The following is a 25580-nucleotide window of genomic DNA, read 5'->3' as shown; positions in this document are numbered from 1 at the left end:
GTGGTTGTGGGTTTCAGCTTAGGTAACATTGGAGCTTTCGTGAATTATAATCTCCAGAAGTCATCATCTATTTCCTTTTTTTAAAAAAAGTGAATGTGAGTTTGTTCTACAGATTTGGGGTGCAGCCTGTAGTCCGACGGTACCTAAGACCGATAAGGTTGTCTCTGGATAGAGCTGTGGTGTGCGGGGAGTCGGACAGGTGAAGGCCTTGACCAGTCCAGGGATACCCGGGGGTCCACCCACCTCCTTCAAGTGACCGCAGAGACCAGGCCTCTGGGAAGAAGATGGGGGACCCGTCTGGAGGGCTGTCTGCCCTGCCCCGTGGCGGCCCCGGTGCTTGCCGTGTGGAATATTTGCTGACACCTCATGGTGTCCTGGGAGTGGACAGGACATTCTTCCAACTCACTCCTCCCTCTGGGAGCGAGCTGCGCGCTGGGCTCCCCACTGAGGCGCGTGGGCTGCACCCCGTCCCCCGCCCCCGTGCTGATGGCTTTCAAGGTGTGCTCCCGTCCGTGTCTGGGGGCTTTGTCTCTTTTTGAAGAGTGGCTCTTGAAGCCCTGGGGTCCGAACCTCCTAGTCAAGAGCAGTCCCTAGGAGACTCTGGGAGGAATGCGCTTTCTGGAAGGCAGTGGGGACCCAGCCTGTTGAGTGGCATGGTGACCAGCCCTGCCCTCGCCCTGGGCCCATGAGCTGGCCCGATGACAGAAGTTCTGGCCCTCAGGCTCAGCATGGGCTCGGGTCATGAGCATGTCCCTTTGGGGCTACTTTTCTGAGAGGTTGACTGAGGACCCCAATAAGGTCCCCAAAGACCCTGCAAGAAGCAGGGATGCGTCTTTTCCTGACACCAGCTGATCCAGGGAGGGTGCATTTATTGATCACCTGCTGTATGAAGGCACAGTTCTGGGAACACAAAGTGAATGAGATGGAGAGTCTGCCCAGCAGGAGAGTAGAGGGGGATTGAGCTGTGCCTAATCTAGGTGGCAAGCCAGTGTGAAGCCACACCCCTGCTGACGGGTGGGGACAGGGTCTGGTCCACACATTACTCACATGCCCACCGCTGCACATGTGTGTGGACACAGGTATGTGCTCCCCTGCCTTCCCTCCCCTCGTCCTAATCTCTTTTCCAAGTCCCTGAATCCTTTGGGGCCACAGGTCTGGCTCCAGGAGAGCCCGGGAAGTTTTGTGGGTTCTTCTGTTGGAACCAGATGGGATGTTCAGAGTTGGGAGTTAAAAAAGTAAAGTGTACTTATGAGGACCGTTCAGAACACACAGCCACATGCTGCACAGAGGGACTCACATGAATGTCACAGGAATAAGCCAGAAAAAAAAAAAATGAGCGTGGCCTCCATCAGCTGAGTTGGTGCAACACGTGGTGTGACCGGTTAGAGCAGGCGACCCCTGAGTCTTGGCTGCCACCATGGTCCTGCCTCACCTTAGGCAGAAGGTCTGCTGAGGGAGGGTGAGCTGGAGAGGGCTGTACGCGCTCCCCTTTAAGGGAATCTTATGACACTCTCGATCCTTGATGATTATAAATCATGGCTTTCCAGGCTGGAGGCTGGGTGGGTTTGTGGCACCCGCTTCCTTCACCAGAAAGGGAAGCAGTCAGAAAGAGTAAGAGGAAAGGGGGCCCTCTCTGACAAGCTCCAGGCCCTGCCCAGAGTCTGTGGGTAAAAGGAGAAGTACTGCCCACACCAGAAGGGGCCTTGGAGGTGACCAGGGCTAAGCCCTCCTTTTATAGAAAAGAAAACTGAGGCCCAGAGAGAGGAGGGGCTCACCCCAGGTCACCCGCAGGTTGGTGACAGTGAGACAAGAGAGCTTTCATTCTAAGCAACCAGCAGCAAGAGGAGCCCAGAGCTGTGCTCCTGCCAGGTCAGGGGCCTGTGATGCGTCTGAGCGTCTTTCTCTTATGGCGAGAGTGACGTTCCCTCTCTAAACAGTTCCTGTGCCCTTGCTAACCTTTTGCCACTGCTACCTCTTCAACCCAGAGAAGGTGAGCGCTCCAGGCCTGCAGAGGGCGGCGCCCGAGAGGCCCCCGGCCGAGGTCTCAGTGGCATCTCTGGGTGGAAAGCAGCCCGAAGCTCCCGTCCAGGCGAGTGCACACCTTCCTCAGCAGCAGCCCACCTGCCCGGTGCCACCTCCACCAGGAGGCCCTGGAGAAGCCCCCCTGGAGTGGGGTCAAGAGCACGGGGGCCCAGCCCAGGAGGGTGTGGCAGTCGCAAAGCCTTCCTCCCCTGCGCATCTCCACGCGGAGCCCCAGGGGGCCGAGGTTGTCCAGGAGAGCTGGCACAGGGAGATGGAGCCCGGGCCCCGTGAGGGCGAGGCCTCAAACGCAAGGGCCCCAGGGCTGACCCTCCAGCACGTCCCCCCCAGGCCCAGGACCCCCATCCCACCCGAAGACCCCAGAGAGGCCACACACCAGCCCTGGGGAACAGGACCTGAGGACCTAGAGGGAAGCCAAGACCATGGGCCGCTGGAGCGCCAGTTATGGAGAGACCAGGACCAGGAGGGGCTGCCTCCAAAGGGAGGCCATGACAAAGAGAGGCTGGGAGGCCGGGAGGAGGTGGATGAAGACCGAGATGTCGACGAGTCGTCTCCCCGAGACTCCCCTTCTTCCCAGACCTCTCCAGAAGGGCCGTCCCCTCCGGCCATCTCCAGAGAAGCCGCTGGTATCTGTGGCTTCCCGGCTGAGGGTGCCATCCCACCCCCTGTCGATTTCCTCTCCCAAGTTCCTGCAGAGATCCCGGCCTTGCAGCCCACTGGGCCCAGCACAGGGCCCCCGGTGGAAGGGCCCGAGGCTGCCCCCGAGTTCACGTTCCACGTGGAAATCAAATCCCATGTGCAGAAGGAGCAGGCCGGGTCAGAGCTGGATCTGGAAAGGGCCGCACAACTGGGGGCCCCTGGAGAGGAGCTAGAGGCCCAGGGCGACTCTGTGGGAGAGGCCACAAGAGAGGCTGGCCTCCCGGAGCCACCTGAGAAGCGGCCTGCAGCTGGTTTGCCAGGGAGGCCTGTCAGCCGGGTCCCCCAACTCAAAGGTCTGTGTGTTGAGCTCCCTCGCTCTTCCCCTGGCGCCCTCCTGTGCCACCCCGGCTGCGGGCACTGCCACTGGCCCTCCTTGACTCCTGCCACCCCAGAGTTCCAAGACAGCCACTAAAATGGCACCTGAGCCACCGCTGCTCCCCTCCCTCGGCCACCTGCCCCTGGGGCTTCAGTAGCACGAGCTCCTCACGCTTGGCCGCCGTTTTGCATGTCACCGACACCCCTGCCCAGTGCTTTCTGCCCTGTCCAGTTCTCGGACCTCTTGATGTATCCTCCGTGGTCCCTCAGCCCACAGGCGGTGGGTGGGCGAGCCCCATAGAGAGGACAACAGCCACCCCCGTACCCAAGGGCTTCTGCTGTGCTTCACACTCATGGTTCTAGAAACTCCCCCACACTCCCAAACAGGCAAAATCAGCCTCATTTTACAAATGAGAAAACCGAGGCTTAGAGAGGTAAAGTAACCTGCTGAAGGTCACCTATAGGAGGGGAAGGATCCAGGTTCAGAAGCCAGGTGGGTCTGGTCTGAGAGGCACACTCCCACACTCCGCAGTGCCTTCCGCAAGGTGCTGGAGCACGCTTTCCTCATGCAGGGACACAAGGGCTACGTGCCGGTCTTCTGCTGTCTTCGTCAGACATGTCACATTTGGCAGGTGACACCCACGCAGCAGCATTTACAGGTGGCCAAGAGCCCAAACTGAGCCTTTGGCCCAACAGCCCCGCCCTCACCCCGCCCTGCCTTTTGGCAGGAGACTGAAGAAGCAAGATCTTTCTGGTCCAAACCCTCAGCAGAGACCAGAGACCCCGGAGGCCCCTGCATTGACATCACAGGGGGGTCGCAGCCTGGCCCACCTGGAGCACAACCACAGCAGCTTGGGGTCAGGAGAGGTAGGAAGAGAGATTCCCCAGTGTCGTGGAGAGGACTTTCATATCCTAGGAGAGACCTTTGGCCTCAAAGTGGATGTATTCATAGGTTTAAGATTTTAGAATAGTTAGCGTTTTAGAATTATTTGCAGGGCCCAGGAATTGATGCTACTTAAGCTCACGGTCATCTATTAGATTTTTATTAGGTTCTACTTACAGAGCAATCTTTGAAGTGTTATAGATAAAGGAAACTGTGTTTAAGATTTAGGACGGAGTTGGGGTGGGAAAATCCTACAGCCTGGTTTAGATTCCAAAGCAGGAGGGGACAAACGACTGAGGCTTGTCGGGGTTTTTACCACGGGGTTTTCTAAAGTGATGTTTTATTGAATTCTGGTCCACCTGATGACAATAGGTGCATCCAGAGGGGAAATGAGTTCCATGGCCCTGTGAGTTTAGAAACCAAGTTCAGGTTTTGCTGCTGGAGAATTTGTTAGAGTCTTTAATGTATTAATGCATGTCTTGGCCCTCCAAGGACGCATCCTATGGACTTCCCACATTTATTTGATCCCTCCTGTAACATCTCCTGGAAGAGGGCTCCTTGAATCCTACCTGGATTGGGGAGATGCCGATCTTGCAGATTCTCCTGTGATCAGATGGTGCTGTTGATTTGAGCTAAGGAAGGAGCATGTGAGTCAGACCCTCTTTGGCTCCTATTCAAAGGTCTGGGTGCCAGGTTCGGCTTACAGGCTCAGTCTCGCTGAGCCCGGAGCCACTGTCTCCAGGTGGTTCTGCCACACCTGGGCTAGAGGAGAAGCACCAGGCCCTCCAGAAATCCAAGACTGTCACAGCCAGTGAGAAACCCCAGGAGCTCAACGTCCTCGGGGCAAGAGGGAATATGATGTCACAACCAAAGAAGAAAATGTGCTATCAATGTTCAATGATGAGCATGTGCTAGAGGAGAGGCTGGGGTTCGGTGGGCAGGCCCCACCACGGGCAGCTTCCTAAGCAACAGCCACCAAGTGCTGAGCCCCATATCCAGATGTTATCTGTGGGATGTTGGATGTTAACAGTTTATAGCTAATTAAGGATTAGCTTCCTCCGTGGGAAGACACCCCCCCCCCAGGGCTGGAGGGGGGATGGGCTTATGTACGCATCCTGGAACCGGTGGCCGAGGACCCATTAGAAAGGCAGGTTCTAGGGGTGCATCCAGAAAAATGGGGTGAAGTCATCCCCACCAGACTCACCTCTGCTGGTGGCAGGTGACCAGGAGCAGGGAGGCAGGGTGGTCAGCATAAGAAGGCAAATATTAGGATTGCTTATGAACCGACCCAGGGGCCAGGGGAATCCAAGGTGGCTCCAGTCAGGCCTCAAGGCCCTTAAGAAGAAACCAAGGCTGAGCCTAGCCACAGGGTGGAGACAACCCCTGATCCTGAGGTCCTGCAGGAGAACAGAGCCTGGCAGAGCTGTCCCCAACCATGGCTTTTAAATGCTCCTCCATGGAGTGGGCTTGGCCTCTCCTGGGTGGGGCTGACCCCGGCAGAGACAGGGAAAGAGTCTGTGGGTGGGAGCTGGCACTGCCCACCCTCCCAAGACAGCCCTGTGTCCACACGTGCCTCTAACAGCCTCCACTGCGTCTCCTCTGCATGTCCCCGCCCTCAGCCAGCCTGCTGCCCCCTCACCAGGTTGCTCTGAGCAATGGCCCCAGTGTGGTGTGTTGTACTAACAAAGCGACATCTAGCAGATTCCGGGGGAAAGAAACCCCACTGTGTTTTCACCAAACCCAGCTGAACAAAACGCGGGCCACTTACCCCGAACTACGGCTGCTCCACCTGCGCACCAGGAGAGTGGGTTGTAACGCGCATTCTCGTTTTATATTTTATCAGCCCGCATGGTCAGTAAAGGCAAAGAGGGGACTGGAAGCGAGGACAGAAAAGCAAAGGTAAGCTGACTCCGGGAACCTCTGATGCCGGTCGCTGTCATGGAGGGCTTGAGCTTTGTGTGTGCGGTCACACACCACGTAGGGGGCATTTGTCACTAGAGAGCAACTGTCATTTGAAGTGCATTGTGTTTTTCCTGCAAGGTTTAAAAAAATCCCATCATTTATCAGTTTTGTACCAGAGAAGGACCGTCAGAAGGTTAATGACATGGTGCTCCTTAAATTGCCATCTCCTCAGCATAGTTTGAATGAGGGTATGTTTGAATTTTCTACAATAAAGTTTGAGTCTTGCACATCTTACACTTGCCACCCCAGATCTAGGCCCAGCAAATAAATAAATAAATAAATATACATTGTGTGATACATAAAAAATATATGACACTATATGTGTATATTGATCATATATATATATGATACAAATGTACATGTATATGATACATAGAAAATGCATTAGGGCTGGGCACAATGGCACACACCTGTAATCCCTGTGGCTCAGGAGGCTGAGGCAGGAGAATCTCAAGGTTCAAAGCCAGCCTCAGCAACTTAGCAAGGTCCTAAGCAACTCAATAAAATACAAAATAGGGCTGGGGATGTGGCTCAGTGGTCAAGTGCCCCTGAGTTCAATCCCTGGTACCCCCCCCCAAAAAAAAAAAAAGAAAAAAAATGCACCAGGGAGCTGAGTGTGGTGGCACACACCTGCCATCCCAGTGACGGAGGCAGAGGCAGGAGGATCATAAGTTTGAGGCCAGCCTGGGCAACTCAGAGAGCTTGTATCTCAAAACAAAAAATAAAAAGGCCTGGGATGTAACTCGGTGGCTGAGCGCCTCTGGGTTCAATCCTCAGTACTGCACAAAATAAACAGAATACATTAGGAGGCTGAGGGGATCTTGAGCCAGGAAGCGGTCTCCAGCCAATGCAGGGAGTCCGGTGAGCCCGGGAAGTGAAGGAAGTCAGTGAGCAGGCTGCGGCAGGGCAGGGAAAGGCTTCCACGGAGGACAAGCACAGCACCAAGGGCCTCAGGCAGAAGTGTAGCGGGGACTAGCGACTGGCCCGTTGCTGATCCTCTGTGTGGGCTGACGTGAGGTGGCAGGATATGAGAGGAGGGAAAACTGACCCACTCCTTAAACAGAGTGGAGAAGCGAGGGTTGGTGCAGTGGACACCGTTTTGCAGTCTTGCCATAGTGGCGATTTGGGCTGAACCCTCATCAGTCTTCAACAAGCAATCCCAGGGACGGCAAATGAGGCCACCTGTGTGCCACACGCCTGCCTCCTGAACCCTGCTGGTCCCTGTCAGGCGTTCATTCTTCAGCTGCAGTTTACCCCCTCGGTAGCTCTGCCTCCTTGAAAGTACTCCAGAGGCTTGGCGTAGCAGCACCCACCTGTAATCCCAGCCACTCAGGAAGCTGAAGCAGGAGGATCTCAAGTTCAAGGCCAAGCTGGGCAACTTAGCAAGAACTTGTCCCAAAGTGAAAAAAATAAAGTAAAAAGGGCCTTTCTTCTTCCTTGAGTCCACTCTCCCCTTTCCTTTTCCTTCTAATAAACTCATGCCTGTTACTGGAAAGAAAGACAGGAAAAGAAAAAAGGAATGGGAAAGAAGCCGCTGGGGATGTTGCTCAGGGGTAGGGCACCCCTGGTTCAATCCCCAGAACCGCAAAAATAAAAAGGAAAAACGATAATGTTCCCAAAATTGCTCTGCTCAGTTTCCCTAGAAAATTCCACCTGGCTCTCAACAACACCTATTTTAGAGCAAAAAAAAAAAAAAAAATTCTAATATAAATGCTCCCCTTTGGGGTTGGGGAGGTAGCTCAGTGATAGAAAAAGGCTATAAGTTCCATCCCCCGCACCACCAAAGAAAATCCAATGCTGCCTGGAACATCTGGAGTGCCCTCAGTCGTGGGGCCCTGTCGCATCTCCAGGTGCAGAAGGTGGCTTGAGTTTGGGAGCAGGTGTTGAGTGCTGCCACTGGAAGAGCTTGCCCAGGAAGGCAGATGAGCACCCGGCAAGGACTGAGAGAGCCCTGCCCCTGTGCTTGAGGCCCAAGCAATAACTGTCAATCATTTAGTGTTGCAGAGGGGCAGGGACTGGCTGCCTCGGTGTTCATTCATTCTGCACACGTGGGTGCAAGGTCCCTGCCCTCGAGTGGCCCCAGTTGCAGGAGGTCAACTGTGCTACACACCTAGCCAAGTAGGGAGAAATGCCAGTGGACAGGAGCCTTGCCCAGCTAGGGAAGGAGGGGCCACCAGTAACTACCCCTACGTTTTCAGCTTTGTCACCAGCCCCAGAGCCTCAGTCCTTGTTCCTTTGCCCCCTCCCTTGGGCTCTCCTCCTTGCCAGGGCTGGCACAGAGGGACTCGGCCACTATAGCGGGGAATTCAAGGGTGAGGAGGAAACCCCAGAGAAGCCCAGTGACATCTCTGGCCAGGCCGCTGCTCTGTGGCTCTGACTCCCTCCCCGGGGCGCCCTAACTTAGCTCTCAGCTTTCATTCCTGAGGGTGTGGCCCCAAGAGGCAGTTAGGACAAACCAGGGGTGTCGGCCTCCGTCCATCAAGCCCGTCCTGTTGGCCGTTTCATTAGGTGGAACACGCAAAACTTGACTTTGCCCATCTTGGAATTTACCAGATAGGATTAAGACTAGTTTTATTTGAGACTCATTCAGAAAACTTGCATGTGGGTGACCTCAGTGGTGTCAGACACAACTCCAGGGGTTGGAGCTGGGCAGTCCTCCCTGAGGATTGTACCTCCTATCCACTTGTTATCTTCTCTTTAAAAGTTCTGTCATTTGTGAGTTGGCCACCGTAGCTCATCTAGCTAGCTGACGGATAACTCCGTGATCCGGGAAGGTGGTGGCTTTTCTTTCCTGGTGACCAGGACGGATGAGGGCACCGGTCCCAACAGCACGGGGCTCGCCTCTTTAAACACGCCGGCCTCTGTTCCTGTATCTCTGCCCTGTTTCAGTTTGTCTCCCTCCCAAAGTGCTGACGTTCACTTTGGTTTTATTTGTGTTTAGTTGAAGACACCCACGCCTTCCTGTGCTAAAGCCTGAGAAACAGGCCTTGCCTTAGCCCCAGCGCCCCACTCCTTGTAGCTCAGACCCTTTGATCAAACCCTCCGGCCCCGAGCCAGCTTCCTCTCCTAAACACTCTCTTCTGTCACACCCCTAACGGGGAGTTGGGAGCAGAGGAGATGAAGCTCAAGGTAAGGAAATGACCTTGGACAGAACCAGGCTACCCTAGCAGGGTTTCCGTGAATGTCCTCTTAGTCATGGTGACCTTCTTTAGATAAGCCCCTGCAGGGTCTTTCCACATAGAATAGTGAAAACTCTAGCTGAAGAGGAAAGGGGCCTCCGGGCCTTGCCTCTCCCGTCCCCCTGCCCTTGGCAGCAGCGGCCCCTGAGGCCCTGAGGATCCGAGTTTGAAAGTCGCCCCTGGGTAGGTTGCTGTGCCCATCCTTGGCTTTGGTAACCGGAGCGGCCTGCAGATGACCTGTTCCCATGGGCTTACTCCCTCCTGAGCCGGCTAGTGCTCTGTGGTCAGTGCTGGCTGCTTCTTGCAGCTCCTGTTAGGTACAACAGTCACCTCCTGGGACAGACTCCCAACTGCAGACTGCCAGTGCGGCTCTTGCTCCTGACCTTTGGCCAGGGTTCACCTGCCAAGCGCCCTTAGCGCACCTGAGACCTGCAGGTCGTTTGGGCCAGAACAAAAGAACATGACCTCGTTCTGTTTAGTATTTTCAGTCAGGTTCAACAAATAGTGTCCCCAGGAGTCTCTGGTGACACCAACACGTCAGCCAGGTACATCCATAAAGTCGGAAAATGAGTGTCCCCATGGGCATGGCCTCCCAGTGTCCTGCCCACTGATCAACACCTAGTGGACAACAACCCTGATCTTGCTACACGCTCTTTTGTCTTTTTATAAAATAACGTCAGCACGGCGCGTGCTGATAACCAATGCAAATAATGCCCCTGGGAGGAAATGGCAACGGGGTGCTTGGCGCTGGGGTGGGGCTGGGCTGTCTGAGCTGCAAACCCTTGAGGTTGTTGGACACGTTTGTTGCATCCAGAAGGCAAAGGGTCACCCGCTTTCGCCTCCTTGAGTTGAGGAGGGGTCCTTGGGGCCGGCCTTGACTCACGACAGTCACCCTCCCCGTTGGTGAAAAACACTTTACCCTAATTCCCTTTACAGGGGGCTGATAGTAAAACTGGAACAAAGATCGCCACACCCCGGGGAACAGCCCCTCCAGGCCAGAAAGGCACGGCCAACGCCACCAGGATTCCAGCCAAAACCACACCCAGCCCAAAGACACCGCCGGGCACTGGTAAGAAGAATGTTCTCTCGAGTCCTGGTCAGAGGAAGCTCCCAGAAGGTACAGTCCTCTCAGGACGCCACTGGCAATAATAACCCCTGCAGCTGAGCAAGGCCTTGCGGTTTGCTAAGCACTGGAATGTTCTCCGTCTTTGTAATACTTTTGGCAGTTTTCTGGGGTGGACACTAAATCCTTTACTTTTAATCAGTGAAGAAATGGAGGCTCTGAGAGTTTGCTTGGCTCCGTCTAACCAGCTGGTTTGAAGCATGAGGAAAGTGCTGTCACATGACGCGTTAAGTGGCAGGATAAGGGGCTTCTGTGTCTTCCAACCCAGGGTTCTGGGGAGGCAGCCCCAGCTGAAAGTGTTTTCAGGCCCCCAAACAGGGCATGGTGGCACTGTCTCTCTGGAGACAGCAGCAGTCTGGACAGGTCACTCCGGGTGACCTCACACAGGGCTTGGCCCTGAGCAGCCTCACTCTCTGGGTATGTTAGGAATCTTCTGGCAAAACCCAAGGGTCTTAACTGAGCAGTGGCGAGCTGTGCCCATTGTCCTGGACTCCTGTGAGCCAAAGCCAGTCCGTGTTGGATACCCGCCCGTTGGGCTGGCCGTGTGCAGCTGCTAGGAATGGCAGCCCTCTTCCATTGCCCGGGCGACCTGTTCCCTGCAAGTAGGTCTAGATGCTGCACAACTTAGGGGAGTGTGGCCTGCATTTGCTTCTGGGCAGCACCCAGGAGGCCTGTGGATCTTGGTGCCGCTGTGGTGAAGGCCTGGCCTGTCTCAGTGTCCCCGCTTGCCCAGCCTGCGGTGGCCCTCTCAGCCATGATTGACACTGCATGCTTCTGACCTGGCGTTGCCCCCAGTGTGCGTGCGGGAGGGTGGGCTGCTGGTTCGGGCAGTGGGCTTCGTTTTCACTAGTGTTTTCTTGCTGGGGTTCCCTCGAGCACTTATGATCTGGGGAGAATCAGCAGAGTTTCTAATGGGATTTTCATACGATTTTGAGCCTGCTGCGTCTCTTGGCTTTATGCCAGTCGCTTTGCCTATTGCAACAACTTGGACAAGGGTGTGCCTTGCTCTTCAGCTCTACCTGTTCTTAGGTGGCTGCCTGTAGGCGGACGTGTCTTCTCGGCTCGGCCCTGGACTTGGTTTCCTGCCCACTGTGCCTGTTCCCTGCCTCCCGGTCCTGGGCCAGATGGGCCAGCAGGCTCCACGTGAAGAATGCCTTAAGACCCTTTAAGCCTGATTGTAATGAGGCCGTCTGTGGCTTTTTCTTTTTAAGCTTCCAAGCAAGTGCAGAGAAAACCACCCCCTGCAGGGGCAAAGTCTGAGAGAGGTAAATGTGGGCCTGCTTCCCTGGGTGGGCAGGCCCCCGGGGCATGTCTGCTGCCCGGGGCTTGTTGGCAGGGCTGGGCCAAGCTGGCAGACTCCCCAGCGAGCCGAGGGCTGCTTCCCTCCTGTGTGATTTGTGCAGCTGGGTCTGTCTGGTGGACTCTCCACACAGCCTCTTCTCGTTTGCTTCAGGGACTAGGGCTGTGGGGGTGAGGACAGGGGAGTGTGTGCCGCAAGGCATTTGGGGTGCTGGTTCCTCACGAGGGTTCAGGTAGGAAATTACCTCTGGCCTCTTGAAGGTGCGTTCTGTGAGCACCACAGCTGGGCTAGACATCGCCTGTTAGGACGTCCCAACTTCAAGACCATCTTACATTCGCCGGTGCATAAGATGCCTGTAATCCCAATGACTGAGGAGGCTGAGGCAGGAGGATAGCAAGTTTGAGGTTGACCTCAGCAATTTAATGTGGTTCTAAACAACTTAGCAAGACCCTGTCTCAAAATAAAAAAATAAAAAGGGCTGTGGCTCAGCGGTTAAGCGCCCCTAGGTTCAATCCCTGGTACCAAAGGGGAAAAAAAGACCATCTTGTGGGCAATGATCCCTCTTCCCAGGCTTGGGGAGGGTGATTGACCTGCCCAGAGTCACTCTGCAAGAGATGACATTTCTCGGGTGACCACGACCGGGCCTCCTGTGTCCCTGGAGACAGGAAGGCAGAGGCTGGCCTGGAGCAGAGGCCCCATCGGGTGTTTCCTTCTGGGGAAAAGGCCTCACTTGTCTGTTGCCACAGCATGTGACCACTCTAGGCACATCAGAGACGTGGAAATTCACACTCTGCACAGTGAGGTGCTTGCTGTCACTTGACAAGGGCACTCCAGACGTTGCAGACAGCACGGCGTTTGTTATGGATGGTTCCTGGCCTGGGGTGGGGAGTGAGGAAACCAGTTTTGCCAGCCCCACGCCTTGAGGTTCTGCCCTAGCAGATCAGGATGGGGCCCAGCAATCTGCATTTCACAGGTCTCACTTCCTCCTCAAATGCTCCAAAGACTTGCCAAAGGAAAAGAAAAAAATAAAATGAAAACTCCCAGAGGTTCTGACCTGGGGTTCCCAGGGCCCCACTTTGAAAATCACCAACTGCAGACAGAATGGCAAACTCTAAAGTGTAACGGGGGCACGGCAAGTGCAGCCACAGAAGCAGGTGTAGGGGTGAAGGACTCTCAGAGGTGGCGGACCCAGTCTGCTGGCAAGCAGAGGTCCCGGCTGCAGGGTCGGGGCCTGCAGGTGCTTGGAAAGGGGTGTGGTCTGGCCTGCACAGGTGTGGGGGATGGGCATTCTTGGGGAGGGACAGCCAGCAGGACCTGGTGTTGGGAAGAGGCTTGGCGTGGCCGGTGGTTTCGGGCAGCGAGGCAGATGGTGGACATGTGGTTCCAGAGCCAGGGAATGGGGTAGGAGCCCTGGAGTTGGACGGGGTGGGTAAAGGGCCAGCTTGGTCTGGGCTTGAGGGCAGCAGCTGAGTCCTGTCATCGTGTCACCTTTGGGCAGGGTAAGGGCCACACTGGTGAGAATTTTGCAAAGCATATTGACACATGCCTCCATAGGCAGCCTCCCCCCCTACAGGCTCCATAATCCTGTCCATCTCCAATCTGAGGCCTCTGAGTTCAGAGAGGGGTAGTGACTTGCCTGGGAGTACATAGCTAGTTGGCCCCAGGGCCATGGCAGGATATTGATGGGATATTGATGAACCTTCTGTTGCTGTCCTGGGGAATGGCGTCACTGTCCCTAAGTGACAAGGTCAGCAGGAGGAGAGGCTTCTGCAGCAGTGGGCTCCAGGTCTTCCTCCTGCTGAGGTTGCTGAGCTCTCAACCTTGTTCCCACCTGCCTGTTCCGTTCTGAGCCTGACAGTGGCCCCCGGGGCCTTTGCTGACCCCCTCCCCTTAGCCTGCCTTCCTCCCTTTCTCCCTAGGTGAGCCAGCAAAATCTGGGGATCGCAGTGGCTACAGCAGCCCCGGCTCTCCAGGCACCCCCGGCAGCCGTTCCCGCACCCCGTCCCTGCCAACGCCACCCACCCGAGAGCCCAAGAAGGTGGCAGTGGTCCGCACTCCACCCAAGTCACCGTCTTCCACCAAGAGCCGCCTGCAGACTGCGCCCGTGCCCATGCCAGACCTGAAGAACGTCAGGTCCAAGATCGGCTCCACCGAGAACCTGAAGCACCAGCCAGGAGGGGGCAAGGTAAGGCGCGCGGGCTGCGGTGCGTGAGGGCGGACGGGTGGGTCCTGTCACGAGCCTGGCTCAGCTGCCACCCCTCCCAGAGCACCTGCCCTGACCCTGGCCTCTTCATCAGGTCACCTTCAAGCCGCGGTGTCCTGCTTGGGGCAAAGCCCTGGTTCTTCCTTTCCCCCGTGGCCCCTGCTGATCAGATGGAGAGTACAGGTTGTGTCCCCTGGCCTGTGGTCCTCAAGGTGGGGGTGCCCACGGCGGTGCCATTCAGAACTCGGCACCATCCAGAGGTGGCAGGTTTCTCTATAATCCTCGGTTCTGGGGAAATTTGGGGACACCACTTGGAAGAACTGACCCTTCTGGAATTAGGAGGGCATCGCGGAGTCTTCGGACGTCCTAAGGGTGGAGAAACGGGCGTTGAGGGCCTAGGGCAGCAGGACAGGGGACCGGCCAGTCCCCCTTCCTCTGCTGGTGCCTCTCCCCCATGTGAGACGGTTAAACAGGGGAGATGTATTTCCTCTAGTTCTGGAGGCTGCGGGCCTCAGTGTGTCCAGAGGCTGGCTTCTGAGGCCTGTCCTCAGCTGGCCACCTTCCCCGTGCGCTCACTCGGCCTTCCCTTCATGTGCCCGTTGTCATCTCCTCATCTAAGGACACCAGCCCTGTTGGATTAGGGCTGCTTTAGTGACCTCCGGTCGACTCAGCCACCTCCTTCAATACAGTCACATCCCGAGATCCTGAGTTTGGGGTGTCCACATAAGGATCTGGGGGGACTCAGTTCAGCTCAGAACACCCTCCTCTCCCAGCACCCGGAGGAGCCGAGAAGGGAGAAGAGGAGGCGTGCGTGGGGTGCCCACCTCCGCCACCCCATGCACTGGGCTTTCTGGGCCCCCCTTCTGGGGCCTCCTGAGGGCTGTGTGAGTCCTCGGGACCTGAGTGCTTCCCTTCCAGTTGGGTCAGCTTGCCTCCCCTCGGCGGGTGCTCGCCCCACTGTTGAATTTATGTCACTCCCGGCTGGAGCTGGTCACTGCAGGGAGACGGCCTCGGTGCCGTGGGTGCCTTCCTCACCTGACCTGTCCTCCTGTTGGCCCTTCAGTCCTCAGAGCTGGAAACTCCTGCCCGCTGGTCGCTTGGGGCAGCCCCTGGGCCCCAGTGCCTGGCCATCTTGCCCCTGCCTCCAGGCTGGAGGCTGGAGGCCGGCCGTGAGTCCAATGCTGGGTCTCGATGTCACCGTGGCTTGGTCCTAGGTCTGTGTTAGTGGCACTGGCCCTGCTCCTCCCTGGGGACACCTGGCTCCTCCAGAAAGGGCCCTGGGGGTTGACCTGAAGTTGTCCCTGTGGAGCTGTGGCCAAGGCCCGGGAGGCAGCTTTGGGAGCTGGTGGGATGGTCTCCTACCGAGCACCTGCGGTCCTGGCCCTGCAGCTGCCGCATGGGCCCTGTGGTCACAGCGCATCAGGGCGCACCAGGACCGTGTGCTTCCATCCCGAAGAACGAAGAGGACCCTGTGCAGCGTGGCCACACAGTGCGGTGGCAAGAGGAAGGCAGGGCCACCCCCCACTCAGGGACAAGTGCACCCCGGCTTCCCGGCTCCGCACACCAACATAGACCCCCACGAAGTGAGTGGACGAGGAGCTGCGTCCTCCCTGGTAGAAAGGACAGAAGCTCACGTCACACGGCTCAGCCGCAGCTCAGGAGCCCCAGCGCCAGGCCCTGTGCGGAGCCCCTCTGACCAAAGGATGGACAGCGGCCCACCCAGGGCCCCACACAGGGCCATGGAGACAGGCGCGGCCTGGGGACTCGGAGTCAGGAAGTGGGATCCATTGGTCTCCTGCCCCGGGCACTAATCCTAGTTGGATTAAAGGTCCTGCCTGTCCCCACTCTGGCTAGTGTGTGGCTTCTAAACGAAAAGACAGCGACTCCGGAGGCTGAGCAGGAAAATAGTGAGTTTGAGGCCAGCCTCAGCAACTTAGCCAGACCCAGTCTCCAAACCAAATAAATGGTGACAAGGGCTGGGCTGTGGCTCAGGGGACAGCACTTGCCTAGCCCGTGTGAGGCCCTGAGCTCCATGCCCAGTACTGCGAAGAGGGTGGTGGAGAGGGAGAGGGAGGGAGAAGGAGAGGTTTGTCGGACCCATGGTCAGGTAGCCCTGCAGAGTAGCTCCAGGTCACCACGAGGGTCTACCCAGCATGAGCACCCCCAGCTGCTGTCCACACTGCCATCTCAGGCTCCCTTGTCCCTAATGACCCCAGGAGGCTCCATCTCAGGACCCCAGTGACTGTCACTCTGCAGGGTGCCGGGCTGTTTGACCCACAAGGTACCCTGACTGGCTGTCCTCCCTCTCCCAGCCTGGACACCCCACTTCAGCCCCCTAGACTGCGATCCAGGTACAGCCACGTCTTCTCAGGCACCCCTCCTCTTCTCCTACCCTCTCCCAGATTCCGCACGAGCTCTGCCATGACCTGGCTCTGCCCTTCCACCCCACCGTTGCTGTTCCAGCCTCCCTGTGCCCATCAGACCCTAGTCCTGGACCTTGGCTCTACCAGGCCTGTGCCCATGACCTCCCCTCCTCACATCCAGATTCTGCCGCTTCTCCTCCAGGTTTGGGCCCGGGACCTGCCATCTGCCCACCCCCGACTCTCCCCTGTGTCCTGCTGGGCTCGGGGTGCTCTGCTCAGTCCCTCCTTGCCCTTTCCATCTGCCTAGAATGCCCTTCCCTCCGACCTCTCCCTTCCCTCAAGCCAAGCTCAGGTGCCATCTACTCCAGGAAGTCTTCCCAGATTCCCTCTGCCTTCTGAGCCGTAGCCGAGGGTGGAGGCTGAGTCTCGTGGCCACTCAGGTGGCAAGCGCTCCTGGAATGGGGGACAGTGTAACTCAGCACCTCTGAGCCCGCGGAGGACTCAGGCGGAGGGGGCGGGAGCTGTACCCTGATGGAGGCAGCTCCCCTGGCAGCCCTGGCTGGGAAGGTGGGAGTGCTGGGGACCAGGGGCGTCCTGCAGCTCAGCTGGGAGCAGCAGAAATAGGGATGAACGGGAAGATGACAGTCCACAGAGGAGGCCCTGAGCTGTCCTCGCATCAGGGCAGCTGGACAGAGATGGCACATCCTCATCCACTGGAAGGGCCTCTCAGGGCAGAACGGTGGGAAGGGACCGAGGAGCAGAAACAGCCTGTGTCACGTTCCATGAAGCCTAGAAGACCTAGGTGCAGCCACAGAGGCCAACCCTGGGACCTCCAGGGACAGGGGAAAGGCCGACAGATAAGCTCAGGCCTCCTCCCTCTGGACTGGGCAGAAGGCTTGGAGAGCTGCACTGAGATCTTTGGGTGCCCAGGTCCACGCGCAGCAAGTGCTCAATAAATGTTCAGCTACAAAGAGACAAAGCTGTGAGAGTCTGAAGAACCGGACGGCGGACCCCCAGCGGCCGATGCTCACCTGAGGAAGGGTGGAGGCCCCCGATGTGCGCCAGACACTGAGCCCCCGACCACAGGGCACTGGTTGGAAAGTGTGCGGACGTCTATTTTTCTCCTTTGGGCTTTTTCTCTGTTTTCACAATTTGCGACCGTGAACCCGTATTGCTTTAAGAGTCCAAAACAAAGTTATTTTTACAGGAAAATGCAGAGAATCAGTGCTGCACCCCAGAAGGGGGTGGGTGGAATCCAGGCGGGGGCTGCACAGCCGCTCAGGGATTCTTTTAAACATCTAGTGCCTGAGTCCCCACGGACCTGCTGTGGCCTTGGAGTGGGCCTTACCAAGTGTCTCCACTGGATAGTCCAGGCTGGGACCTGGTGTCCAAAAATCTTACCTGCTGACCTCAGGTCTTGACCCCAACTACTGGGGGCTCTTGCGCATGCTGGATTTGGTGACTGATCGTCCTATTCTGGTCGACACCCTGTCCCCGTTTGCAGATTCCATGCAACTGGCTCCTTGGTCAGCTCAGACCCGGCCATTGCTCAACCCTCAGGAGCTACCCCCAGCCCTGTGCGGCCCCTGGGGGTGGGGAGCTGGGATGGATTAAAACTGTCCCCTGCGGCTATGAGTGATGGGCTGTCTGTGCCCTTGTGTCCTGGTGAGGGTGACAGTGGGTGCAGTCAGACGCCACAAGGGAAGGTTCCTAGGCTCTCAGCTCAGTCCTCAAGTCAATGATCTGCTGAGGGGCCTCCTGCACCTGCCTCTGGACTAGAGTGCAGCCTTGGTCAGGTCACCTTGAGGCCTTTGTGGCCTCCAGGTTGATCCCGATCCACAGTAAGGGCTGTCGGTCTGCATCTTAGAAACAAAAGCTGGGATTCAGAAAAAAATGGTAAGCTCAAAAAATATGCATTTATTAATATTTACCCCCAAAATTTAAATGTCTCCAATAATGAGAAAATCAATACTATAAAATATTATGGAATCATTAAAAAGGATCTTTGAATATAATATTCAATAATTATAAAATTATAAATTGCTCTACTAATAAATGAATAAGTAATGTAGGCAATGCCTCCCATCTATAGGAAAAGTAGAAGCAAAACCAGGCACGTGGCCACGCCTCGACTCAGCTTCTCCAGAGGCTGAGGCAGGGGAATGGCAAGTTTGACTCTAACCTGTGCAATTTAGTGAGACCACCTTAAAACAGGAATTTTAAAAAGGGCTGAGGATGTTGTTCAGTGTAGAGCCCTTGCCTAACAATGTGGGAGGCTCTGAGTTCAATCCTAATATTGCAAAAGTTAAAAAAAAAAAATGCAAAGAAGAATGTCTGAAAGAAAATATGACAAATAGTGACTCATAGGGATTGTAATTCTTTTTCTTGTATTTCTCCCTTCCCAAATTTTCTACAATGAAAATATTTATAATCTGAAGGAAGATTTATAGAAATTCAGTTGTAACTGGAGATGTTAAATAACAGTGAGATGAGAGTAAAGTACAAGACAAGGAAGCCACGTGCAGTGGCTACACCTCGCAGCAACTCAGGAGGTTGAGGTATGAGGTTTGCAACTCGGAGGCCGGCCTCAGCAACTTAGTGAGACTGTCTCAAAATAAGATGGGCTGGGGTTGTGGCTCGGTGGTAGAGCACTCGCCTAGCATGCATACATGAAGTCCACATAATTGAAAAGGGAAGTGAACAGAAAAATACCAGAAACTAAACTGTATGACAGGGGTCTGCCTGTTGTTATGAGTTCAAATATTATGCCGATAATCTATTTAGGTCATAAAGAAAAATATCTATAAATAATTTTTTAAATCACACAAAAACAGAAGATTCAATAAATAAGACAAAAAAATTTGATTTTTTTAAAAAAGTAAACACACACACACACACACACATAAAGAGGCATAACCACAGTATAATAAGCCGGAACTTAATTATCTAAGTATCTCCAACATGACCATAAAGACTTGGAAATTTAAAACGTTCTGTGTCACTGATTATTCTTATCTGATCATGGAGGTGGCCTGGTTGGCCCTGAGCAGATGGAACTAAAGTCACTTCCTCTGGGGATGTCCAAGTCTGAGGCAAGAGAGAACCTGGGGGCAGGGGTCAGACAGAAACTTCCAGAGCGATAGGGCTTTGACGGGCTTGAGACGCAATGTTCCAGAAGGCCACAAGGAGGCGATAGAGTGCTGCGAGCGTCCTTCATTCTTGGACCCACCCACCGCGGCTGTTCCTTCTGGCAACTGTGTTAATTTGTTTTTCTCCTTCCCTTATCCTTGGTCTCTCTCTGCCACTCACCTCTGCTCATCTTCTTCTGATCTGTTTCTCTCTCTTTCCACCCCTTTGCATTCCCTGCTGACATCCAGGAGATGGAAGTGTTTTAAATGCACTCCCTTTATTAACAAAATTCCGGTCGTCCCTTTTAAAACAAACTTGCAGAATATGGATGTGGATAAAGTGAATTTGAACCTGGGGCAGTCTGCCTCTCCTGGATCAGGGCTGGGAATCCGCTGACTTGAACTGAGGACTTCAGAGGCCCCACAGTGAGCAAAGAGGACCTTGTCCTCATGTCCTGAGTGTGTGTGCTTCTGAAAAATCCTAAAGGAGCCCGGAGCAGTCAGTGTTTAAGGATGGAGTGCCAAGAATTCCAAGGGAGGCTGTCCCGTTAGTTGATCTCTTTGGCCAGTCGACTTGACAGGAGACGGACAGGTTTCTCGGTGTCAATTTCCGGGTGCTCACCTTGGAGCTTGTTTTTGTTTGGGGGCTGGAAATTGAACCCAGGGCCTTGTGCAAGCGAGACAAGCTCTCTACCCACTGAGCTGTATCCCAGCCCCTCACCTTGGACTTGAAGACAAGGTTTGCTGTGGGCATCCACAAGCGCAGCCTGGGTTAACTCCCCCCCAGCCCAGCAAGCATGGAGCCCTGCTGGGGACAGGCCCCCAGGCCTGGAGAGTTGGGGCCAGGGAGAGAGCAGCCTCAAGAAATCTGAGTCCAGACAGAACCAGATCAAGGCCCCGTGAGGGTTTGGGCAGCTTTGGGTTTTCCGGGATACGGACTAAACCCACTCCTGCTCCCACCCATGGCAGCCTCTCCTCGGGGGTTACACCCTGACCACAGACATCCCCCCACCCCGACGAGGAGTCCCTGAAATCAAACTTCAGAGCTTCCAGTACATTGTTCTCTCATTTCCAGCGTCTAGACAGGGCTGAGGCACAATGTCCGTGTTGCTCCAGCTTAGAAATTGAATTTCTTGATTCCAGTTTCATAATACCAGCCATTACTGCTTTTTCTTCCTTCTGTAAATCTTAGATTCTGTAACGGGTGTTGACTTAATGTGACGACTAACAGTAATTCAGGTCTGCTTTGTAAATATCCTTGTGTCTGTTGCCAAAGCCCACAAGAGTTTGTTGCTGATTTTTGTGGGCTTGGAACAAGAAAACCACATTGGAAAAAAAAATTTTTTTTTCTATGTATGTTGCAGACCTTACATTATTGCTTAATGTCCTTTCATTCATTTGATTAGTTTCTTTTGTGGATCAGTACAGAAAACAAGGTTATCTTCCTTGAAAAACTGGTTTTGTCACATAAGAAGAGTTACGTAACCCATCATATTTCCTTTTTTGACTTGGCTTCCAGGAAGCTCAGAGCTAAGTATAATTATCACTCTTGTAATTGTGACTCTGGATGACCTCCCCTTTTAACATTATTCCTTTAAATTTGCTTGTTTTATTATGGAGTATGTGTTTTCTAAGTTGCTCCACATCCTTTTGAAAGCGGGGAAATCTGCTTCTAGGACTTATCCAATGAAAGAATAAAAACTGATTCCCAAAGAGGGGATTCACATGGGACGCCTTAGCGTCTGAGGGGGGCAGAAATTCATTCAAAGCCATCCTGTCTCCCCCCTGGCAGAAGGGCAGTTCAGCGCCTGCCTAGTTAATAGGCTCCAGAGCAAGCCAGATGGAACTGTCTGGTGGATGGCTGGTGGCTGCAAGGATGCCTGCATCTTTCCACGTGGCTTCTGCCACTGACTTGTTTTTTGTTTTTTGTTTTTTTTTTTTAACTAGGGATTGAACAGGGGATGCTTAACCACTGAACCACATCCCAGCCCTTTTTTATATTTTATTTAGATACCGGGTCTTGCTGAGTTGCTTAGCACCTTGCTAAGTAGCTGAGGCTGCCTTTGAACTTGCGATCCTCCTGCCTCAACTTCCCTAGCTGCTGGGATTACAGGTGTGCCACCCCGCCTAGCTTCACCACTGGCTTCAGAGAGACCAACTTAAGACTCCCCTTTAATGGCCTTCCTGTCTCTAACAAGGGCTGACATGGGTGAGAAAGGAACTTGGAGTTCAATATTTATCCAACTCTACATTTACGTTTAACGGCAGAGAAATTATACAAGAAGAATTTGAATCGATCAAAATGTAAACATTTGTGTGTTAGAAAAACATTTGTGCGTTGTTGGCACCTGCCAACAACCAGGGGTGAAGAAGAGATTTCATTGGGAAAGAAATGTAGAATCAGCCAGCAACGAAGTTATTTATTTTGGTCAGAGAAGCAGAACGATTTTTATGACCTTGCATTATAATTATGACTTGGAGATATTCCAAGGTGACAAGAATCACAACGGCCTCCATTTACTGGGTGGTTGATAAGTGCCAGGCCCTGTTTTCAGTGTTTTCCGGGAGTTAACTGACTTCATTTCACTAAGACTCTAGGAGGCAGGTATTATCACCCCAATTTTACAGATGGGGAAACTGAGGCCCAAGGGGGTTAAATTGATATCGAAGGTAAATTACCAAACCAGGATTCAAACCCAAGCTTTGGCTCCCAGCTTATGCCCTTAACCTGGAAAGGCATGTCCCTGTCTGGAAATTATTAAGTAGTAAGAGTCAAAACAATGTTTTAAATACCTGATGTGGGTGAAAATATGGTAAAGGTGGCTTTCTCAACAGCAGTTGCGGAGAAAATTAATCCTTTTAGAAAGCCATTTGGAAAGTTGTATTGAGGGCTTTTTAAATATTTATAACTTTGACCCACAAATTCTATTTCTAGGACTCTATGCTATGAAAATAATCCATAATATGGAAAAAAATCCTTGCAGAGAGATGTTCACAGGAGGTATTTTTTATTACTTAAACTGGAATCAATGCAAATCAGCGTGTGGATAGCACAGGATCAGCAATCACAGGATGAAACAGGATGTAGTATTAAGAACCATGCCGGCAGCCAGGCACCATCGAGCAAGCCTGTAATGCCAGCGGCTCTGGAGGCTGAGACAGGAGGATCGTGAGCTCAAAGCCAGCCAGCCTCAGCAAAGACAAGACCCTAAGCAACTCAGTGAGACCCGGTCTCTAAATAAAATACAAAGTAGGGCTGGGATGTGGCTCAGTGGTTGAGTGCCTTTGAATTCAATCCCTGGTACCAAAAAAAAAAAAGAAAAAAGAAAAAAGAATCATGCTGGTGTACCTGTGGTCCCAGACTTGGGAGGCAGAGGCAGGAGGTTCGCTTGAGCCGAGCCCATCCTGGGCAACATAGCAAGACTCCTTCTCAAAAAAAAAAAAAAAAAAGAAAGAAAGAAAAATGCTTAGGGTATGATGTTAATACAGGAGGCAAAATGATATGTTTGCAATAATTCTACCATTTGTATGTGTAAGGCAGTGGTTACAAATAAGACGTCAAGGAAATAGAACAAAATGCAATGGTCATTCTGTTTGGTTGGTAAGAAAGCTGCTTTGTTTTCGCAACTCTATTTTTGAAATCATATGCTGTGTTTTTCTAATGTAAAAAACAGTTTTTTTTGTTGTTTTTTTTTAAAAAGGAACATAAACCAGGTGTAGTGAGTGATACATGCCTATAATCCCAATGACCTGGGAGGCTGAGGCAGGAGGATCGCAAAAAAAAAAAAAACACTGAGATGTAGCTCAGTGGTAAAGCAACCCTGGGTTCAGTCCCCACTACTGGGGCATGGAGGATGAGAGAAAATAAAGAGATAGGTTAAATATGTGATTCCAAAGTTTTACAATTCAGGCCATGAAAATTAAGAAAAGAACCAGGATGGGTCAGAGACCAGGTGGGAGTGCAGACCCTGACCCCAGTCCCAGCCTGTCCACAGTATTCGCGAAGGTGCCACTGCAGACTGGGTTTCGCTTTCAAATTTTCAGAAACCAGCTTGGCCCTGCTGGCTCTCCATTAGGAGCTGCAGCCGTCGCTATTTCCATCTGTGATTAATAAGAACCAGGGCACCGCGGGCTCCTGGGGAAAGACACCTGGGAGGAAGGTGGCGCAGCCAGGCCCCAGTTTCAGTTCCCCTGAAACCCCGCTGGCCTAGTTCATGGGCAAACTGGGTAACAGTCGTTCTTTACCAAAATGATGTCCCCACACCTTGTCTCCCTGGTCAACAAAGTCTCAGCTCCTGGGAATGCAGCTCTCAGGGCCTCATCAGGGTCACACCTGGGGACACACGGGGACACTTGCTCAGTCTCTGGTAGGCGCCTGGTGGGCTGGAGGTGGCAGAGGCTGGGTGGTGGGAGGCGGGACAGTGGGGCTCAGAGCCCTCCCTGGAGGGGGACTCCTCACAGGCCACCCAGAGGCCTCCCAGGCTTGGCGTGGGAAATTCACGAGGGGAGTTTCCAAAGTGCAGCGACTTCAGCCAGACTTCTCCAGGGGACCGAATCCTCGGTCAGGGGAGGGGCTGGGGTTTTCTTTCAAAGAAAATCTCCGGCTGCGCGCAGCGCCCCGCGCCCCCCACCGGCCAGAGGACAGCGCGTGCATCTCTGTGTCCCCCTCCGGAGGGCTGTGTGGACAGGAACACGGGGCTTTTTGTTGACGTGTGACTGGGCTCATTTTCTCCTCCAGGCCAATCTGCTGAGCCCCCGTCTCTGATTCACAGGCCTCAGGACCCCACGGGCTCCACAGGACCCGCCTCCCCAGGAGGATCTGGTTGTCATCCCGGTCACCAAGCTCAATTCCCCAGACCTTGCAGGCAGCCCCCTCTTCCCTTCCTCCTGAAGATCGGTCCCTTGGGAGGGGTGGCCCTGGCCCGCCCCTCCCCCCACGGCCGCGCACCTGGCCTGGCGCCTCCCTCCGCCCTCCTGGAGGCCCCGTGTGTGGTGCAGAGCGATGGATCTGGGTGTGGTGTGTCACTCATCCTTTTTTCTGGCTATCAAAGGTGCAGATAATTAATAAGAAGCTGGATCTTAGCAACGTCCAGTCCAAGTGTGGCTCAAAGGATAATATCAAACACGTCCCGGGCGGCGGCAGTGTGAGTACCTGCACACGTCCGTCCGTCCGTCCCACGCCCCGCTGTGTGTGCGCTGCGCTCCTGACAAGCGGCATGAGCGTCTCGACTTGCAAAACATTGCACAGAATAAATCATCTCGGGCTCGGGATCTCCCCATGCAGCCCAGGGGCTCCAAATCCTAACCCTGTGTCCAGTGTCCTTCCTCGTGTTCCAGGAGCCCCCTTTCCCTCCAGCTCGTGAGGGCCATGGGGTCCCCCGAATAGGGAAGGTTGGCTCGACTGGGTGGCGCTGTTCTGTAACTCCAGCTTCTCAGGAGGCTGAGACAGGAGGATCTTAGGTGGAAGGCCAGCCTTGGCAACTTCACAAGACCCTGTCTCAAAATAAAAACAAAAAGCACTGGGAATGTTCTGCTCCGTGCTAGAACACTTGCCTAGTCCCATCCCCAGGACTACCAACAAAGTCAAAATGAGAACAGGGAAGGAGACTGATCCCCTCTCTGGCCCCTCCCTAGGAAGCTGGGTCCTCACAGCGTGATGCCCTTCACTCACTGCCCAGGCCCTGTCCCCACGAGCCCCACAGCCCATTTGAACTTGGGCTGAAGGTGGTAGCGCTGGGCTGTCACCTCCTCCCCCATCAGCTGGGCAGTTTCACTTTAGGTGGCTCCACTGTGGGCAGGTGGCCCATTTGTTCTGACAAGTGGACACAGAGGACTCACCATCCTACCTCAAGGGCAAGAGAGTCCAAACTGCCTGGTTGGCTGTCCTGCATCTTCTGGGACGGGCCAGTTCCTAAATCTCCCAGCTTAGACTTAAACCCAGCTCCACCTTTAGCCGGACTCTAGAGGCAAAGAGCCAAAGGAAAGCCCCACAGGTGGTCCTGTCTGCAGTCATTTGGCCATTTGACCGAGGGAGAACTACTCTTAGGGCCCTTCTCAATGTGGCTGCCTCCAACGCCCCTGGGGACACCTTGTATCCTCATAGGTGTGTCCCTGTGGAATACTGGACTCTGATCCTCACTTCCCGTCCTCCCTCCATGGGCTCAGAGACACTGTCACCCTCCTGGCTGGACTCCTGTGTGCTCTCCGTGGCTCCCTGCACACTCTCCAAACCTACCCCTGGGGAGCTGGAGGTTTGAGATCCCTGAGGCCCACCCCTCCGGAGGGGCTTGGTCTCTGGGTTGGAAGCACCTTGCTCCTGGCTGGCAGTGTCACGAGCCCCCAGGAAGGTCCTCCTCCAGTCAGTCCAGCCCAGAGGGTTTATTCT

General features: G+C 54.2%; 1 protein-coding gene across 17 annotated transcripts in view; it reads left to right on the top strand.

The window, feature by feature from the left end:
* The window catches only part of Mapt (microtubule associated protein tau), a 95224-nt gene that overhangs the window by 62140 nt on the left and 7504 nt on the right, over window positions 1-25580 (top strand). For 4 of the 17 annotated variants that reach the window (XR_005726262.2, XM_021728372.3, XM_021728371.3 and 1 more), the window contains 5 exons: window positions 1986-3032; window positions 5781-5836; window positions 10015-10147; window positions 13421-13686; window positions 24247-24339. Coding sequence is in view for 16 of the 17 variants with exons in the window: in XM_021728372.3 (XP_021584047.2) it covers window positions 1986-3032; window positions 5781-5836; window positions 10015-10147; window positions 13421-13686; window positions 24247-24339 (1595 nt within the window). In the remaining variant the exon portion in view is untranslated. The remainder of the gene's footprint in view (window positions 1-1985; window positions 3033-5780; window positions 5837-10014; window positions 10148-13420; window positions 13687-24246; window positions 24340-25580) is intronic. The other 13 variants (XM_021728374.3, XM_021728379.3, XM_021728375.3 and 10 more) reach the window with 5 other exon arrangements.

Source organism: Ictidomys tridecemlineatus, chromosome 3 (assembly GCF_052094955.1).
Source record: "Ictidomys tridecemlineatus isolate mIctTri1 chromosome 3, mIctTri1.hap1, whole genome shotgun sequence".
NCBI classification, from domain to species: domain Eukaryota; kingdom Metazoa; phylum Chordata; class Mammalia; order Rodentia; family Sciuridae; genus Ictidomys; species Ictidomys tridecemlineatus.
Note: the sequence above shows the minus strand (reverse complement) of the source record. Positions and strands in the feature narration are given on the sequence as shown.